Genomic DNA, 20,580 nt, shown 5'->3' with positions numbered 1-20,580 from the left:
CGGATGGTGGAGGCAAGGGCTTTCACAACATTTAAATAATATAATACTCTTATGAATTCCCAATTCAGGGCCACCCCTACAAACAAACAAGTTCCAATAATATTATTAATTTCAAAAGTCTGACGTATGTGCCAACATTTCATTGTGTATTTAACATTTCAATAATATTTGAGTAACCTTGTATCTGCATATTGATTGTTTAAGCATTTTTGTTTGTTTAAACAATTACAGGTTGTATATAGAAACACAATCATGCTACCACATGATACCTAGTTAGAAGTAAACTCCAAGTTAGACCTGCATTTTGGACTCCTGAGTCTAGTTCTCTCTCTGGATCTACTTCAATCCCTTTTATTTTTATTTCTCTCCATCTCTTTGAATTAGTTCAAAGTTTTGAAGTTACAAAATATTTGTTCCTATGAACAAATTTCCTCGTGCTCTCTCTCTCCACTTTTGGTAGTCAGTCCTATGTGCTTTTGGTCCTGTTGAACCCATTCACTGCTAATATGGTGGAGGTGCAGTTACCATATGGAGTGAATTTTGTGTATTTTCCAAACAGTGGACATCTGTAAAAATAAAACCTGTACATTACCTGGAAACGCGTGTATCTAGAAAGGAACTTGAATTATCACAGCATAGAAGGCTACAGACTGAGTGCCGGGTAGATGAGCTTGGTTTCCATGGATACTTGATGGTGATGATGGGCTGAAAGGCTTGTTGCTGTGCTATCCAATTCAATGCATTACCATGAGTACATGGAGTTCCCTGCAAAATCACTTGCAAATTTCTACAGATGTACTGTGGGCAGCATTCTAACTGGCAGCAACACTGTCTGGTTTTGGTTTTAGGGGGATTGAAATAAGGTGCAGGGAGTTGTAAACTTAGTCAGCTCCATCATGGGCACTGGCCTCCATAGTATCCAGGACATCTTCAAGGAGCGATGCCTCAGAGGTGACATCCATCATTAAGGACCCCACCCCCTCCATCACCCAGGTTATGCCTTGTTCTCATTGCTACCATCAGGAAAGAGGTACAGGAGCCTGAAGGGACACACTCGATGATTTAGGCACAGCTTCTGCCATTTGATTTCTGAATGGATATTGAACCCATGAATGCTAGCCCACTTTATTTTTGTATTTAATTTATATAAATACTGTAATTCAGTTTTCCTATCTATCACACCGTACTGCTACTGCATAACAAAATGGCAGATATTTCCATGTGGGAATTTTCCCTGCCCATCAGACTTTCCTTTCTGGACTTCAAGGGTGAGGCACTTCTCTTGAAGGCAGCCCCTCACTCGACAGTCTGTGGTACCACTGTGCTTGGTAATGGCCACTCGTGACACCCATATCTGTTGACTGGTGTATCATTTAACATTTCTTCAGGAATATATGTGGCTGTAACAACCTATGACAAACACTTTTTTTTTCTCCACTGAAAGGAATACCCCAACAGCCTCCGAATAAGAAAACCATTCACCAATATTGGCTTCTGAATAGAGTGCACAGGACAAGTACTTACATCACAGACAAGTCTTTATTAAACACATTCTACTTCACGGTGTATTATGCCTCTGGGTAAAAGGCATTCTTACCATTATGTTACAAGGAACTTACACAGGCACACACTATATATTTGCTCTGTTCTTTAATTAAGAACAGTTCTCACAGTTTAATAAGCAGAGGCTCACGAATGACTGACTTGGTCGCACATTTCAAAAACACAATAGTGAATACTTCCAGTCTCCGCTGATGTAATTATCCTCTTTTTCATCTCTTCAAAACTATGTTTCATCAACCCGTTAAAATAAAAGTCAGCTGTTCTGATGTTGAAATGTACTTTCCTGTGAACGCAAGGGCTACGACTCGTACTGAAGAAGCTGCCTGAAATAGGCCCGAGCAGCAAGAGTTTCCATAGAAACCAAATTGCAGCAGTCCACATCCCTAGAACTGGCAGGGCATCCACACGGACCGCATCCGACAGGTTTCATCTATTGTCTCCACTTATCCTAGTCCTCCTCAACAGCCTGGGAGAAAGAAATGTGATTAAAGACAGGCAGTAGAGATTATATGGATTAAATAGTGGAGAAGTAAGTCAGAACATTCTTGGGCAAAGGGTTACATGTGTCTGGAATAATCTACCAGATGGGATGGCAGGAACATGGATATAACTGCAGTGAGGATATAGTGGGTGGGCTGCATCACCTTTTACATCCATGAATTTTATGTTATCAAAGGAACAATAAAATAAAGCTTTAGACTCAAACAATAACAATGAATGCAGACAATATAAATATATAAGCCACAATAAATATAAACAATGTAACATATGCATACACACAGACATAAATATAGACATATCCCAACCAACCACACTCAGATTTACATATATAACTACAGAAGGTTTTCTATTTTTTGTGCTTACTCTTCATGGGATTAATTTATTCTGCTGTTTCTAATTGCACTATGACTCTAGGGGAGTTTAACCTGGTTTAAAATATTAGAACATTCAACTTCAATTTAACAGAACATGGACCACCATATACTGAAAACAAACAGGAAAATATGGGAACACAAAAGACTTCAGATGCTAGAATCCAGAGCAACAGAGGACTCCAAATGCTGGTGGAACTCAGTGGGTCAGATAGCACCTCTGGAGAGAAATAGACAGTTGACATTTCAGGTCATCTAGTCATAAATTGCTACAGCACAGAAACAAGCCCTTCAGCCCATCTAGTCTACGCCAACCCAACCTTCTGCCTAATCCCATCAACCTACACTCAAACAATAGTCCTATGCAAATAGACTGCTTTGGTGTACACCATCAGAAAAATAAAGTGCACACGGGATTTATGCAATATTTCAGTAAGATATTGATGATTAGATTACAAGTGTGATAGGACAATGAAGTGTGCACACACAGGTGGTCATATTCTGGAAAAAAATGTATCACAAAGTTTGTTGTTCTAGAAAATTCTAGAATTGTTTATTATTGATGAGCAGTGACAAATGAAGCAACCTTTCTTCTAACTTTAAAATGAAGGATACGTTTACTCATTTTCACTGTCTTCCCATTAACAACTCCATATTTCACCTCTGGGCTACTCTGCTTCCAGGAATTAAACCTTAGTTCCCTGGATGCTGCTGGGAGCAACACCTGGGAGAAAAGTTGTAAGGGCATTGTTCAGAAAAACATGAGTCAAAATTCAAAGATTCACAGGTGTTGGCTACTTGAAACAGAAGTCTTGAAACTGTGAATCCTGTTTCTCTTTTCACAAATGGTACCTCAAATGACGAGGAACTTCCTCAGCCAGAGGCTGGAGAATCTGTGGAATTCATTGCCACAGTGGGTGAAGGCCAAGTCATTGGGAATATTTAAAGCAGAGGTTGAAGGTTCTTGATCAGTAAGTGTGTCAAAGTTTACAGGGAGAAGGCAAGAGAATGGCGTTGAGAGGGGACAGAAGTCAGCCAGGATCGAATGGTGAAACAGACTCAATGGACCAAATGTGTTATATAGGGAAATCCCCTATCACAGAGTCAAAGAATACTACAGCAGAAAAACAGGGCCTTCAGCCCATCTAGTCCATGCTGGCTTAATTTTCTGCCTAGTCACCTGCTCCCAGATCTTAGCCTTCCATTAACCTCTCATCTATATACCTATCCAAACTTTCTTTAAAAAGGTTACAAGTGAACCAGCAGCTGTCATTTCTGCTGGCAGCTCACTCCACACTCGCGTCACCCTGAGTGAAGTTGTTCTCCTTCACACTGCCCATAAATATTTCACCTTTCACCCTAAACCAATGACCTCTCTTCCCTAACGGGAAAAAGCCTGCATGCATTCACCATCTATACCTCTCATAACATCTCCCCTCATTCTCTAGTGTGCCACGTAAATCTAATTTTCTTCAAAATTCAGTTTAATTTTCTCAGAGCACTTTTATTTACTATTATAATTTTGGAATTCAAGATTAGAGGGTGGGGTGATCAGAGATGAGGTCCCAGGGTCACAGTGAACCGGAGTTAACAGAGGTTATATTTCCCAAGGTTTCCTTTAGAAGCGTATTGTTAACATGACCCTTTGCCTCATGCTACCGGTAAATTAATGCTCCACCATTCGGCTGATCTTGGAGGCCTGAGCTCAAGACACTAATGGATGTCAAGGGACTCCAAGTTTCAGGCGACTGAGCAGGAGAGCCTCCATACTGGCCCTCGAACCAACTCTGCCATACAATATGATCTTCCTCTAGTTCACCTCCCCATCAAATCCCTTGACATTTCTAAATTGATAGATTTGTAGATATTAGTCTCTAGATAGCCACAGACCTCAAATGTTGAAGATCCAAGTATCTATGTACAACTAACTGCTGCCCATTCCCCCACAACTCTAGACCACACCCTCATTCCGACTTGCCAGCCTCCAACACAATGGCATGACCACCAACTTGTCCAACCTCTGATAACCATTCTCTCTTGTCTCCCCACTTTGATTTCCCTTATCCTGCCTTCCCCTACATCAGGGGTTCCCAATCTGGGTCCATGGACCACTTGCTTAATGGTATAGTCCATGGCATTAAAAAAAGGTGTAAACCCCTGCCCCAGACCCCTTTCTCTTTCTCTGCCATCATCCTTTGGATCAGCTCATCTCCCCTTGGTTCCTCTCCTTACCCCCTTCCCTTTCTTCCACAATCCACCATCCTATCAGATTCCACCTTCATCCTTTGGCACTTCTATCACCTCCCAGCTTCTCGCCTCATTCCCTCTCCCCCTCTCTCATCTGCCTACAAGCCCTGGTCAAACGGACCTACCTATCTCCCACCAGCTCTCAACCCACTCCTCCCTGCACCCTTTTGTACTGGCCATCTCCCCTCTTTCGATCCAGTCCTGGAGAAGGGCCTCAACCCAAACCATTGACTGTGCTTTTCCCTCCTGTGTGATCTGTTGAGCCTCATATTCCATCTGGATAGCCTGATGACATGATTTCTTTAACTTATGATACCTCACCCCACTCTCCTCTTCCTCTCTTTTTCCAGTTCCCATTCTGGCTCCCCCTCTTACAACTTCCTTCATCTCCTCTTTCCCTTTCTCCCATGGTCCACTCTCCTCACCTAACAGATTTCTCTTTCAGCCCCATCCTTCTGCTTATTGCCTCCCAAATTCTCACTTCATCGCATTGTCCCCCACTCATCATCCCATCTTCCCCCTCACCTGGTTTCACCTATCACCTGCCAACTTGTATTCCTTCCCCTCCCACCCACCTTATTCTGGCTTCTTCCAGATGAAGGGTCTCAGACCAAAATGTCAACTGTTTATTCCCCTCCATAGATGTTGCCTGACCTGCCGAGTTCCTCCAGCATTTTGTGTGTTATTCTGGATTTCCACTTGTGTTTATGTGTTGTTCCAGCAAATTATTGCTCCAGATTCCAGCACTTTGAGTCTCTTCTGCCACCAGTCCTTTTTTTGTAAATATCTGCTTTCTTGAATGCCCCCTGAGTCTCCAAAAGTAAGACCTTTGCCTTCAGTTGCCAACTTTGGAATTGCTCCCATACTCCTCTCTGTCTTTCATTCTCCTTTAGGAATCTGCCTCCTCTGACCAGGTTATTGGCCATTTGCCCCAACATCTCGATGTGATTCAATTTGCTTTTGGCAATGTTATCTGGAAATGTTTTCTCTATTTATAAGATGGTATCTGAATAGACATTATTGTTGTTTTCATCATTATTCTAGAGAAAGATTCAAAATTGAGAGCTTTTGATAATGTTTTGTTGTTCCTCTTCGTGCCTTGTGGTACTTTGGGCAGCAACCTTGTCGTTTCTTTAGCATTTGTCTGCTTGTACGAGGCAAGAGTTGCTAGCTCGACACTCAACCCAGCACGGATGGAAAGCTTGCAAGGAGCCGGCCGGATTCAAACCCGGGACCACTCGCCTCGAAATCCGGTGCTGAGGCCACTGTACCACCGGCCAGCTTTTGCTAACATAGATGGAGGGGAAAAATCTGCTTCCTCTGGCAGGAATGGACAGAGAGACAATAGACATGACTGAATGGTGATTCACTAAAGACACAGGAGGGAGATGAAGAGAAGTCTTAAGCAGAGATTTGGAAATCACCTCCCAAAAGTGTGGGTGAAGGAGATTCAACGGAAGCATACAAAGAGAAATTGGATACATAAAAAGTGAAATATGGGTGGGGAGAGGACGAGGGAGCAGTGGTGATCGCTTGGTGACTCTGCCAGGTCAGTTAGGTGGAGTTGTCACCATTCTCCAAACCTGGCCTGACTCAGATGAACAGAGTTCATCATCTTTACGGATCCACCTCGGGGCTCCTAGTGCAACAGCTTTTACCTCCGTTCCCTGCTCTCGGCGTGCTCCACGTGCTGCTCCTGGAAAAGCCGCAAGTCGTCCTGCTGGTACCGGGCGTCGAACGACCCCTCTCGGCCCCTGTAGGCCTGCCCCTGGCTGGAGCGGTCGGCGCCACGATCCCGCAGCGATGAGTTCACCACGGACAGAACAGCATCGCCGTTCTCCTGGGTGAAGAGGACCAAAACATGACGGGGAGGGGATGGAACTTCCGTAACACAACGAGCTCTGACTCAGGACAGAGGTCAGGGTTAAGAGGTCATTTTTATTCCAATAATCTGGCATCGAATTGGTTGGATATCCCAATAGTTTGGCAGCTGGTTCACTCATGATGTGGGCGCCATGGTAACAGTGGTTAGCACAACGTTATTACAGCTCAAGATGTTCCAGAATTCAGAGTTCAATTCCAGCGCTGTTTGTAAAAAAGTTCGTACATTCTCCCCGTGACCAAGTGGGTTTCCTCCAGGAGCTCCAGTTGCTTCCCACAGTCCAAGGATGTGCCAGTTAGTAGGTTAATTGGTCATTGTAAATTGTCCTGTGATTAATCTAGTGTTAAATCAGGGATTACCGGGCGCTGTGGCTTGTTGGGCCGGAAGGGCCTGTTCCACATTCTATCTTTAAATAAACCCACACACACATCCTCGTTATCCACGGATCCACCTACTGGGAATTTGTACCAGGTGAGTGGCTAGTGCCGGGATCGAGATGGGAACACCGTAGTTCTGGAACGTTTGGGCAGGACTATGTCAAGTATTTCAGTCCACACTTCTGACCCAGAGGATGGCAAATCTGCGGATTCGTTTAAAGCGGAGACTGATAGGTTCTTGAATAGTCGGGGAGTCAAAGCTTATGGAAAGAAGGCAGGAGAATGGGGTAAAGTGGGAAAAAGAAATCCGCCACGGTCAAATGGGCTTGATGGGCCAAATGGCCTAACACTGGCTCCTAGGACTTATGAAACTTACTCTCAGGATCCCTCTCTCTCAGCTCACTGAATGATTATACCATTGTGTTAGATTTTAAAATGTATAGTACTAAGGCACTAGGGAAAAATAAAAGTTCAATAAACCCTGTTAGCCTGTCACCACAAAAATTACAGGATACTGGAGTTTTACACCCTGACACCTAAATTCTGTTTCACACGAGACACACTGGGTTTGATTCAAATTTGCTTTACCTTTATTGTGGACTCCAAGATCTCCAGGTGAATCAACAACGCCGCCAATTCGAGGTCCTCGCTGTAGCTGTTCTTCAACGGCACCGATCGGTAACCTGAGGCAGCGTAAGGGGCACAGTCAGAGCTGGCGAGGAAAACAGTGCAATGGGCGGGGCGGGGGGGGGGGGGGAGGAGAGAAAATGGGCAAGTACACAGACTGGGTAACAGGGTGGGAACTACATGGGGATCTTTGGAAAGCGATCTTACAGGGCGCCAGGGTAGTGTGGCGCATAGCGTAGCGCTGTTACAGCTCAGGGTGTTGGTGGTCAGAGTTCAATTCTACATCACCCCCTCCCCACGACCGTGTGGGATTCCTCTCACAGTCCAAAGGTGGGTTAGTAGGTTAATTGTCCTGGCATTAGGCTAGGGTTAAATTGCTGTGTATGGCGCAGCCTGCTGGGCTTGTTGTGCACTGTACCTCTAAATAAAGAAGTAAATGTTGCCCTCTTGAGGCACAGTTATAACCAATGGTGGCAAAGGATGTGCCCCTGCTGTATTGGGCAGAATCCACTCTCCCAAACAGCTTCTTAAATCCCTGTGCAGTAGCAGACTACGATGCAACCAGTCAGGATATTTCAACACAAAAACACAACACATTTCAACATCTGTTCCCGTGTTCGGTGACCAGCTGAACATCCTGAGGAAGTGAAGGTCCGGGCGCACCTTCCTCCCGGCTCTTTCGATGAGCTGGGTCCAGATAATGAAGATCAGGTGAACTGTTCTTCGTTGCGATAAAAATGACATGGTTTTATGGAGCCATGAAAGGGACACGGAGGTTAGTCAGAGAGGCCTGTGGAAAATTGCGGATAGAAAGTGCACTAAACGCAACTTAATGCAATGGTGGAATTCCACCTGCCCGTACACTCACAAACAAGAGAAAATCTGCAGAAGCTGGAAATCCAAGCAACACACACAAAATGCTGGAGGAACTCGGTGGAAAAGAGTAAAACGTGTCCTGCCAAAGAGTCCCAGCCCGAAATATCGACTGTTTTACTCCTTTTCCATAGACACTGCCTGGTCTGCTGTGTTCCTCCAGCATTTTGCATGTGGTGCCTCATACACTCAACTATTATCAATAATCTTCAGAGATTGTCTGCCTGACATAATTGGTCGCATAACCAGGACTTGTGATATGCACCAGCTGCTCATACGACCGTCCACCATCTGCTCCCATGGCTTCAAATGACCCTGATCGGGGGGCTTAATTAGGTGCTACGCCTACTCAACAGTGAACTGCAGGCCAGCAGAGGGAAGGAGCGCCTTAGACCTCCTTTGGTAGGGATGTATCTCATGCACGACGTATCAAGCCTTGAAGCAGATGGACTTCAGCAGCAGAAGACCATGAACATACACTCAGTGGCCACTTTATTAGGTACAGGAGGTGCCTAAAGAAACGACCACTGAGTGTAACTTCAGGAATCCCGACCTCTGGTATCGCTTGCATGGAGTTTACAGGTTCTCCCTGTGACCATGTGAGATGTTCAGGTATTCTCACATCCTGAGGATGAGCTGTCTAGTTGGGTAACTGGCTTCTGCAAATTGCCGTTGATGTGTAGGTGGTGAGTGATCGAATCTGCAGGGACGCTGATGGGAGTGCGGGCAGGTTAAAATGGGATTGTTGTAGGATTCCTCCAAGAGGACCATGGCCCTTCATTGGTTTTGGGGGCTTGCGTGCCTCAATGATCCAGAGAGCTATGTTGGCTGGAGTCAGGGCTTTATAGTCTGGCTCTTGGTCGGGTCACTCAAGCCAAGCAGGTCAAGCTAAGAGTGACCCACCACTCCTCCAGGTTCCTGGATTCAACCCTGACTGGTAAAACAAAATTGTTTTGCAAACTGTAACGAAGAACTCTTCTAATTCTGAGTGCGATGATATTCCCCAGACTTGTATGACTGACAGCAATGAAAACTGAGAGGTAGCTACTGACATGATGAAGGAAACCCGGAATACTGCCAGGGATAGGGGACCTTCATTGCTGCCCTAAACGCCAGTGGCATAATGGGCAGTAAGTAAGGTGTTGGATTAGTAGAAATGGGGAGATCTTGGTGTGTTTTTGTACTGGTATATTCTCATGACTCCTATGAAGGGCACTGTGGGTCAAGAAGGAATGAACATTATAAAAATCAGATACTAGGAGCAGGTGTTAGACATTTGGCCTATCAAGCCTGCTCCACTGTTCAATAAGATCATGTCTGACCTGGCCAAGGACTTGCCTGCCTGCCTCTTCCCCATAACCTGTGCAAAAATTTAACTGTGCCTCACATATTTAATGAGGTAAAGTCTATTGCTTCTCTGGGCAGAGGAACCAAGGCAACAGCAGAAGAAAAGACTGTCAGAATGGAATGGAGATGAGGTAACACCGAAGTATGAGAAGTGGAGGAAGGCTGTGATTGCTCATTTACCTGTCCTGATGGCTTTAACAGGGTAGGTCGCCTCCGCCAAGAAGTTCTGGTCACTGAAGACATCCTCCTCGTAAACAACAAAGCGCAAGAAGCTGAATTCGGGGTTATTGATGTTGATAGAAAATGGTTTGGCTGTCCACGTAGGATTTAGTCCATTCACCGCTGTGAGGGAGTGACACAGAAACGTTAGAGATGGCCACATTTTACTGAGTGGGAAATAGGGGCAGAGACCTGGATCACTAAACTCAGCAAGCCCGATCGTGGCCTCTTGGGCATTGGCAGCTTCCTTTTGCCCATCACTGGTGGCCAAGTCTTACTTACCTGAGGCCCAAGCTCCAGAACTCCCCTTCTAAATTCACTTATTTTGTAACTTACAGAATTTTATGTTATTGCACTATTCTGTTGCCACAAAGCAACAAATTTCACATCACGTGGTATGTCAGTAATAATAAATCTGATTCTGAAGATGTTTCTTGAAGCCCACATCCTTGAGCAAGCTTTGGGCCATCTATTCAAAAACCTCAACGTGGCTTTGAATCGCATCCTGATTAGCTCCTGTAAATGGGATGTGTTCAATTGCTCAAGGTACAGTGTATAAGTATTTTGGGCCACTTATTTAAGAAATGTTGGATCAATGGTTCCATTTAATATCACAGAATGTATACAGTATAGAACCTGAAACTCTTACTCTTCACAGACATCCATGAAACACTGGAGAGGGTTCAGAGGAGGTTCACAAGAATAATTCCAGGAATTAAAGGGTTAATCTATGAGGAGCGTTTGGTGGTTCTGGGCCTGTACTCATTGATATCTAGAAGAATGGGGGTGGGGATCTTATTGAAATCTATTGAATACTGAAAGGCCTCGACAGAGTGGACATGGCAATTTTCTATACTGGGCAAGTCTAGGACCACAGAACACAACCTCAGATGTCCCTTACGAGCAGATCTGAGGAGAATTTCTTTAGCCAAAGGGTAATGAATCTGTGGAATTCATTGTCACAGGCAGCTGTGTAGGCCAAGGCATTTAAAGTGGAGGTTGACAGGTTCGTGATTAGTAAGGGCGGCAAAGACTACAGGGAGAAGTCAAGCAAATGGGGTTGAAAGGGAAACTGAATTAGCCATGATGGAATGGTGGTGCAAACTCGATGGGCTGAATGGCTTAATTCTGCTCCTATGTCTTATGGTTGTATGCACAAGTAATTATATTCCATCCACTCCATAAAAGAAAAATAAAGTCAAGTGGTAATCTACTTGTCTAAGGACACACATGGCATAGCGGAAGGGACTCAGCATCTGTAGGGGAGTAATGAAAGCTTTGGGTTGAGACCCTTCACTGAGACTCAAGACCCAAGAGGTAATGTTGCAGCTATATAGGACCCTGGTCAGACCCCACTTGGAGTACCGTGCTCAATTCTAGTCACCTCACTACAGGAAGGACATGGAAACTATAGAAAGGGCGCAGAGGAGATTTACAAGGATGTTGCCTGGAATGGGGAGCATGCCTTATGAGAACAGGTTGAGTGAACTCGGCCTTTTCTCCTTGGAGCAATGGAAGATGAGAGGTGACCTGATAGAGGTGTACAAGATAATGAGAGGCATTGATCGTGTGGATAGTCAGAGGCTCTTCCCCAGGGCGGAAATGACTAGCACAAGAGGGCATAGTTTTAAGGTGCTTGGAAGTAGGTACAGAGGGGATGTCAGGGGTATGTTTTTTTACCCAGGGAGTGGTGAGTGAGTGGAATGGGCTGCCTGCGGCAGAGGTGGAGGTGGATACAATAGGGTCTTTTAAGGGACTCCTGGATGGCTACTTGAAGCTTAGAAAAATGGAGGGTTATGGGCAAAGCCTAGGTAGTTCTAAGGTAAGGGCATGTTCGGCACAGCTTTGTGGGCCGAAGGGTCTGTATTGTGCTGTATGTTTCCTATGCTACCATATTTCACTCAGAGGGTGGTGGATCTTTGGAATTCTCTTACTCCAGATGTTTGAAGAACTACTCACTGAGTTCATCAACAAAAATTGATAGATTTCTAAATAAGTAGGACAGTCAAGGTTCACAAAGCTAATGTAGGAGATCAACTATGATCATGTTAAATGCTAAGAGTCCAAAAGTTCAAAGTAAAATTATTTTCAGTGGCCACTTCATTAGATACACCTTATTGTTAATGAAAACACTTAATCAGCCAATTGTGTAGCCGCAACCCAATGCGTAAAAGCATGCAGATGTGGTCAAAAGGGTCAGTCGTCGTTCAGACCAAGCATCAGAATGGGGAGGAAATGTGATCTAAGTGACTTTGACAGGGGAATGATTGTTGGCACCAGCTGGTGTAGTTTGAGTATCTCAGGAACTGCTGATCTCTTAAGATTATTCACACACAACAGTCTCTTGAGTTTACACAGAATGGTATGAAAACAAAAAAATACACATCCAGTGAGAGAGTTCTGTGGGTGAAAATGTCAGGGGGGAATGGCCAGACTGGCTCAAAGTGACAGTAACTCAAATAACCATGTGTTACAATAGTCATGTGCAGAAAAGCATCTCTAAACGCACACTTTGAACCTTGAAGTGGATGGGCTAGAGCATCAGAAGACACAGAGGGGCCACTTCAGTAGGTACAGGAGGAACATAACAAAGGCACAGGAGACACCGAATAAAGTGGCCACTAAGTAACCATGAGATTCATCTTCTTGCAAGCATTTACAGTAGCACAAAGAAATACAACCGAAACAACGGAAAACTACACACAGACAGAGACTGACAATCAATGTACTAAAAAGGGTATTCAAACAGCCAGGTGTACTAATCCTTCTATAATTGTAAGGGTAATCACAATCTGGGCAAATCGTAGAAACAAATCTGAGGGAATTCTTGTCAAAGTCTTGGCACTTATGCCCTGAAGGCTGGAATGGACACAAAATAAAAACCTGTTTGACTTGATCATGGAGAAAGTTACAATGGGGACTGGGGCAACAGTACAGCCATCTTGGGACACTATGAAGGCAGTCTTACCTACAATTTCAGTCTTGTATTTGCAGTTGTCATATTCAGCTCCGCACACCTCAACCTCTACAAACGGGCAGGTAATCCCTCTGCCATTCTTCGGGAGGTGACGAGCCCCCAGGACCTGGAGCAGAACGATGAGGAGGAGAAGGGAAGTTATCCTTAGGTTGCACCTTTCCTACATGTGTCCACACAACATGCCTACACATCCACAGCCCAGCCCTGGACTCTGTTCTGTTTACAGGATCAACAATACTCTGCTGTAACACATGCAGGAACTGGGAGTGACCATGTTAAGTCAGCTAATGGCACATACGTCACGGAGTGTAACAGCACAGAAACAGGGCCTTCCTACATCACAGCAGTGACTACTCAGTTGCTGTGAATTGCTCTTGGTACATCCTGGGAGTGGCACCTATAAACATTTCCATTAAGAGAGTTAGCTTCTTTGGACACTAAATGCTACACAAAAGCTTTGTCCTGACCGCCAATCATTCTGCTGTGTAATATCATCACTTTACTCCCTCACCTGAACTAACACACAGCAGTACAGAACATAGAACAGTACAGCAAAGAACAGACCCTTTGGCCTACAACGTTGTACTGAACCAATTAAATTGGCAATCAAATGGCAAATTAAACTAATCCGTTCTGCCTACACAACATCCATATCCTTCCATTTTCCTCACATTCATGCGCCAATCTAAATGTCTCTTAATGTCCCTAATGTCTCTGCCTCTACAACCACCCCAGGCAGAGCATTCCAGGCATCAACCTCCCGCTGTGTAAAAAAAAACTTGCCCCTCATATCTCCTTTGAATTTACCCCACCACTTCCTCGGCTTAAAGTATACCCTCCAGCATCAGGCATTTTAACCCTGGAAATAAAATGCTGTCTGCCTGCTCTGTTTTCATTTGTTCATTACGTGCTAGGTCATATGATAAGGGCGACCTTGATTGTGACTTTGACCATGACTGTTATTGGCGAATTTTATGACAGAAATGGTTTGTCATAACTGTCCTCTAGTCAGTGTCTTTACAAGACGGGTGACCCTAGCCATGATCAATACTCTCACCAGAGATTGTCTGTCTGGTGTCAGTGGTCACATAACCAGGACTTGTGACATGCACCGGCTGCTCATTCGGCCATCCACCACCTGCTCACATGGCTACATGTGACCCTGATCGGGGGGCTAAACAGGTGCTACACCTTGCCTAAGGATGACCTGCAGGCTCGTGGAGGGAAGGAGCACCTTACACGTCCTTTGGTAGAGACGCATCTCCACCCCACCATCCAGCCTTAAAGAATACTCTCAGCCCTGGGATGAAGACACTATCTGTCTACTCTATCTATGCTTCTATTAGACCTCCCCTCAGCCTCCGCCGCTCCAAAGGAAACGACCTCTCGTCATAGCACACACCCTCTAACTGCCCTTTTCAGGATCTGGAAAACCTCTTCTTCACCCTCTCCAAAGCCTTGACATCCTTCTGTGTCATGGCTATAAACTTGATATCACTTAACGAATCCATCAGAAGCTGACACTACTTGTAAGACCATAAGACACAGGAGAAAATTAAACCAGTCAGCACATTGTCTCGGCTCTCATTCGATCACAGCGGATTTACTTTCTCTCCCACCTTTGCCTGGTAACCTCTGACATTCTTACTAATCAAGAACCGATCAACCTACGCTTTAATGACTTGGCTTCCACAGCAGTCACTACGCTCTGGTTAAAGAGGTTTCCAGACTGCTATTGAGAGTCATCGGCTCTAGGCACTAGGCTACCGGGTAAGACATGGGAGCAGCCATTACAGCCTGCTCTGACATTCCATCTTGGCTGAAATATTATCCCTCTCAACCCCATTCTCCTGCCTTCTCACAGTAACCTCTGACAGCCTTACTATTCAGCAGCCCATCAACACTGGCTTTACACTCCGCTGATGGGAAAACGGGACAGGAAGTTTGCTTTGGAACGCACCACTGACCTGCATCTGGATGCTGAGCGACTCTGTCAACCTCACCGAGTGCTTGTCAAAGGGGTCAAACTGCTCGTCCCTCATAATGGGCGGCTGCAGCACGTACCCACACTTCCCGCTCAACGCAAACAAGGACTGGTTCATCTGCATGGGTTTGTCTGAGGAACGAAAACACACACAGGGAATAAAGGTTAGAGCACGACTGCAGACATGGAGGTGGCCCATGGTCTCTCAGGGGTTACTCGGTCCAAGGAGCAAAGCTGGGGGGGGGCTCAGCGTGGCTTCCCTGTTGACACTTAAGCCTCTGAGCCAGAAGGTTGTAGCTGCAAACCCATCCCAGAGATCGCAGCCTGACACTCCAATCAACTACTGAGGAAGTATTGTATTGGTAGAGATGCTGTCTTTCAGGCCCTCAACATCTCTCTCCAAGTATCTGATAAATTGAGGAACCAAGGGTTATGGAGAAATGGCACAGAAGAGCAGTTGAAAAATATATATCTAAAAATAAATAGTGATCTCTGATTGCCCTCCCACACTTCACTCTTTGCCCTCCCCATCCCTCTCTCCTTTCCTCCCCACCCCTCTCCCTCCCTCCCCTCCTCACCCCTCTCTCCTTCCCTCACCATCCCTCTCCCCTTCCCTCCCCACCCCCCTTCTCCTTCCCTCCCCATCCCTCCCCGTTTACTTCCCCCCTCCAAACCAGCCCCGCCATTCAGTGTAATCACAGCTGATCTGATGCTGGCCTCATCTATGATTGATGTGGCATGGTAGTGCTGTGGCTAGCGTTAGACTTTACAGCGATTGGAAGATCGGGATTCTATTCCCGTCGTCGTTTGTATGTACTCCGCGAGACCACGTGGGTTCCCTCGGGGCGCTACGGTTTCCTCCCACATTCCAAAGACTGAGGATAATAAGCGTAGGCATGATACGTTAGCACCAGAAGACGGCAAGACTTGTGGGCTGCCCCTGATGCTCGGACTGTGTTGGTTGTTGATGCAAACAACACATTTCATAAATGATTCAAGGTGCATATGACAATAAAGCTATCTACAGTGTCTATTAAATCTATTCACCCCCCTCCTTCCCTCCCCTATTGGAAGTTTTTATGTTTTATTGTTTTACAACATTGAATAACAATGGGTTTAATTTGGCTTTTTTGACACTGATCAACAGAAAAAGACTTTTATGTTAAAGTGAAAACAGATCTCTACAAAGTGATCTAAATTAACTACAAATATAAAACACAAAATAATTGGTCGTATAATTACTCACCCTCTTCAACTCAGTATTTAGTAGAAGCACCTTTGGCAGCAATTACAGCCTTGAGTCTGTGTGGATCGGTCTCTATCAGCTTTGCACATCTGGACACTGCAATTTTTACAAAACTGCTCAAACTCTGTCAGATTGCATGGGGATCATGAGTGAACAGCCCTTTTCAAGTCCAGCCACACATTCTCAATTGGATTGAGGTCTGGACTCTGACTTGGCCACTCCAGGACATTATTGTTTTTAAGCCATTCCTGCACAGCTTTGGCTTTATACTTGGAGTCATTGTCTTGCTGGAAAACAAATCTTCTCCCAAGTTGCATTTCTCTTGCAGGATTTCCCTGTATTTTGCTGCATTCATTTTACAATGACCTCTACCTTCACAAGCCTCCCAGGGCCTGTTGCCAAACATAGCGTTTAGTCTGATAGCCAAAAAAGCTCAATTTTGGTTTCATCAGACCAGAGAACCCTTCTTATAGCTGACCTCAGAGTCTCCCACATGACTTCTGGTAAACTCTAGCCGAGATTTCATGTGAGGTTTTTTCAACAGTGACTTTCTCTTTGCCACTCTCCCATAAAACTGCGACTGGTGAAACACTCGGGCAACAGCTGTTGTTTGTGCAATCTCTCCCATCTCAGCCACTGAAGCTTGTAACTCCTCCAGAGCTGTCATAGGTCTTTTGGTGGCCTCTCTCACTAGTTTCCTTCTTGCACGGTCACTCAGGTTTTGAGGACGGCCTGCTCTAGGCAGATTTACAGCTGTGCCATATTCTTTCTGTTTCTTGATGATTGACTTAACTGTACTCCAAGGAATATTCAGTGACTTGGAAATTTTCTTGTAACCATCTCTTCACTTGTGCTTTTCAATAACATTTCTGAGGAATTGCTTGGAGTGTTTTTTTGTCTTCATGGTGTAGTTTTTGCCACGTTACTGACTCACCAGCAGTTGGACCTTCCAGATACAGGTGTAGTTTTACTGCAATCAATTGAAACATCTTGACTGCACGAACAAGTTCCAAAAAAAATCCCCATTTAACTAATTATGTGATTTCTAAAACCAATTAGCTGCACCAGTGATGATTTAGTGTGTCATATTAAAGGGGGGGGGGGTGACTACTTATGCAATCAATTATTGTGTTTTATATTTGTAATTAATTTAGATAATAGAACCCCAATCTTCCGATCGCTGCAAGGTGTTATGCTAACCATGACACTAACATGCCACATCGATCACAGCTGAGGCCAGATGTGAATATACTGAGTTGCAGGGCTGGTTTCAAGAGGGAGATGGGGAGGGAAGGAGACAGGGATGCAGAGGGTGAAGAGTGAGAGTGAGTGTGAGAGGGAGATCGGAGAATGTGACTGAGTCAGTCTTAGGGAGAGGGGAGAAAGGAGTAGAGAGGCTAAGTGGGAGACAGGTACAATAGGGAGATTATGAGTTTGAAAGTGAGACAGAACAAGAGTTTGAGTCATTAAGTGTGGGAGGGAGACAGGAAGAGCGTGAATGAGTGAGTTAATTTTGGGCCGAAAGACAGTGTGTGAATGAGTGAATACAAATGAGAGAATAAGAAAGACTGAGTGAGAGGAAGTGTGTGTGTGTGTGTGTGTGTGTGTGTGTGTGTGTGTGTGTGTGTGTGTGTGTGTGTGTGTGTGTGTGTGTGTGTGTGTGTGTGTGTGTGTGTGTGTGTGTGTGTGTGTGTGTGTGTGTGTTTGTACGTACGTACGTAGGCTGGTTATTGGAACTAAAGGCTCTCAGTATTCCTTGACTCACTGCACACACCTCGATTTGCAGCAGGAAGGCACTCCAGTACTCAGCCATGTGCTGAAAGTTAGTACATGGCTACATTTTACAATTAGATTACCATGAGCATATGATATAGGAGCAGAATTAGGCCATTGGCCCATTGAGTCTGCTCTGCCATTCTATCGTGACTGATTAATTATCCCTCTCAACCCCATTCCCCTGCTTTGTCCCTGTAACCTTTGACACCCCGACTAATCAAGAACCTATCAAGAAGTGCTTTAAACATACCCAATAACGTGGCCGCTGGTGGCAATGAGTTCCACAGATCCACCTATTTCTGGTTAAAGAAATTTCTCCTCATCTCTGTTCTAAAGGGACATCCTTGTACTCTGAGGCTGTGTCCTCTGGTCCTAAACTCCATTACTACAGGACAGTTGCACTCTGAGAGATATTTATGTGAGATCTTAACATAATTCTGGGAATTCTTCGTCACTGTATTCTGCCCACCAGCTCTCCTCGCTACCTCAGTATTATGATGTTAGAGGCAGGAACTCAGTAGGTACCTGGTGTTTGGAAGTTCAATGCCACCAGCTGACTGCCACAGATCCACATGGGCAGCGGATCATAGTTGGACGAATCGAGACGTTGCCCTTTAGGGTAGATGCGACTCAGCTGCAGGCGATTATACTGAAGAAATTTCTTCCCCTTGGTTCTGTTCACATACTTCTCAGCTTTGGTCTCCGGAAACGATGACATATCCCTGTAGCAGGCCCGATCGCTCCCAATCTCTGCAACACAAAGGCTATTGCTTTCATATTTCTGAACACACACTCACTACCCTCCCAGTACCCAGCACTTAGAGACCCTCCCAGCCACAGACTGACCTTCGTGAGAAGACAAATTCTAATCACAAGAAATTCTGTAGATGCTGGAAATCCAGAGTAATGCACACAAAATGCCAGAGGAACACGGCAGGTCAGGCAGCATCTCTGGTTCAAATGGTTCTGTTCATTATCAGAGAATGCATAGAGTATACAACCTGAAACACTTGGTCTTTGCAGACTTAATTCTGCTCCTCTTTCCCCTCCTCCCTTTCATCCACCCTCCCCACCCACCTACCTTCATCCTCGCTTGGTTTCACCTAGCTCCTTCTAGTATGCCACTGTAACACCCACCTTCCCCCCTCAGCTTGTCTCACCAATCACCTTCTAGCTTGAGAGGGTGCAGAAAAGGATTACCAGGAATACTGTGTTTTATAAGGAATGTTTCAACATGCCAGGGCTTTTCTTTCTGGAGGGAAGGAAGATGAATGGTAAGTTGATAAAGCTGTATAAGATGACAAGAGACATAAATAGAGTGGATGCAAGCAATTTTTTCCCCTGGGCATAAATGGCTGAAACAAGAGGGCATAATTTTAAGTTAATAGAATGTCAGAAGTAGGTTTTGTTTTAAATACGGGGGGGGGGGGTGGATGTGCACTGTACTGCTGCCTCAAAAAAAACAAACAAATTCCATGACACGTGAGTGATGATAAACCAGATTCTGATATGGATCTCTGTTGTGGACTGAGAGTGGGAAGGGGGCAGGGAGAAGGGGTTCATGGTTGGGAAAAGGGGAAGGGAGAAGGGAGTGAGCGGGAAGTACCAGAGAGGCATTTTGTAGTGGTCAAGTGACCTTGCCTGGTTTCTCAGGGCTGGGTGTGTGTCTGCACCCATGCCACCCTCTGCCCCGGCACTCCTTCTCTGCCACCTGTCCCATACCCCTCCCGAGGCGCTCCACCCTCACCATTCCCAACATCCTTTGCTCCGCCAGATTTACAAATTTGCTCTCTGCTTTACGTTGACAAACACAGTACTGTGCCAAAGCCTTATGCACTCTGGCTATGTGCCCAAGACTTTTGCTCTGTACTGTACATACAGGAGACAGCCACAAGGTGGCTCTGTGGACTGTCGCTACAGTAACCTACGCAGAATAAAAATAATACATTTGTCAAATGGTTCTGTGCCTTAGTTGCTATTGTTAGGATCGGGAAATGAGTCAACACACTGTTTGACTTGACGGCATGCTGGCGCAGTGAGTAAACTACTGCTGTACAGCTCCAGGGATCCAGATTCAATCCTGACTTTGGATAGTACTGGTGTGGAGTCTGCAAATTCTCGCTGTGGTCTGGTGGACTAACTGGGCACTATAAACTTCCCCTACCTAGTCCATAGGGGTGGGAGAATCTTGGGGGGGGGGGGGGATTGTTACTGATGCAGAAAAATGCAGTAATTGTGGAGAGAATGTTTCCAATGATGAGACAGTGTCTACGACCAGAGGACATAGCCTCAGAATAGATGGATGTCCTTTTAGACCAGAGATGAGGAGGAATTTCTTTAGTCAGAGAATGGTGAATCTGTGGAATTTGTTGCCATGGGTGGCTGTGGAGGATGTCATTGGGTATACTTAAGGCAGAGATTGATAGATTCTTGATTAGTCAGAGTATGCAGGGGTACAGAGAGAAGGCAGGAGATTGGGGCTGAGAGGGAAATGGATCAGTCATGATGAAATGGTGGAACAGACTCGATGGGCTAAATGGACTAACTCTGCTCCTCTATTTTATGGTCTAATTCTGCATGTGTAGTCGTT

General features: G+C 45.2%; 1 protein-coding gene across 2 annotated transcripts in view; it reads right to left on the bottom strand.

The window, feature by feature from the left end:
- Positions 1 to 1,520: 1,520 nt before the first annotated feature.
- Positions 1,521 to 20,580, bottom strand: part of plcg1 (phospholipase C, gamma 1) — a 184,650-nt gene continuing 165,590 nt past the window's right edge. Inside the window, exons 26-32 of one of the 2 annotated variants that reach the window (XM_073062028.1) lie at positions 18,516 to 18,740; positions 14,952 to 15,100; positions 12,976 to 13,090; positions 9,969 to 10,130; positions 7,530 to 7,624; positions 6,341 to 6,522; positions 1,521 to 2,029 (exon numbers count right to left, since the gene is read on the bottom strand). In XM_073062028.1, coding sequence (XP_072918129.1) covers positions 1,990 to 2,029; positions 6,341 to 6,522; positions 7,530 to 7,624; positions 9,969 to 10,130; positions 12,976 to 13,090; positions 14,952 to 15,100; positions 18,516 to 18,740 — 968 coding nt within the window. In that variant the 3' untranslated portion in view covers positions 1,521 to 1,989. The remainder of the gene's footprint in view (positions 2,030 to 6,340; positions 6,523 to 7,529; positions 7,625 to 9,968; positions 10,131 to 12,975; positions 13,091 to 14,951; positions 15,101 to 18,515; positions 18,741 to 20,580) is intronic. The other variant, XM_073062029.1, reaches the window with a different exon arrangement.

This window comes from Hemitrygon akajei, chromosome 11 (assembly GCF_048418815.1).
Source record: "Hemitrygon akajei chromosome 11, sHemAka1.3, whole genome shotgun sequence".
Classification (NCBI taxonomy): Eukaryota; Metazoa; Chordata; class Chondrichthyes; order Myliobatiformes; family Dasyatidae; genus Hemitrygon; species Hemitrygon akajei.
Note: the sequence above shows the minus strand (reverse complement) of the source record. Positions and strands in the feature narration are given on the sequence as shown.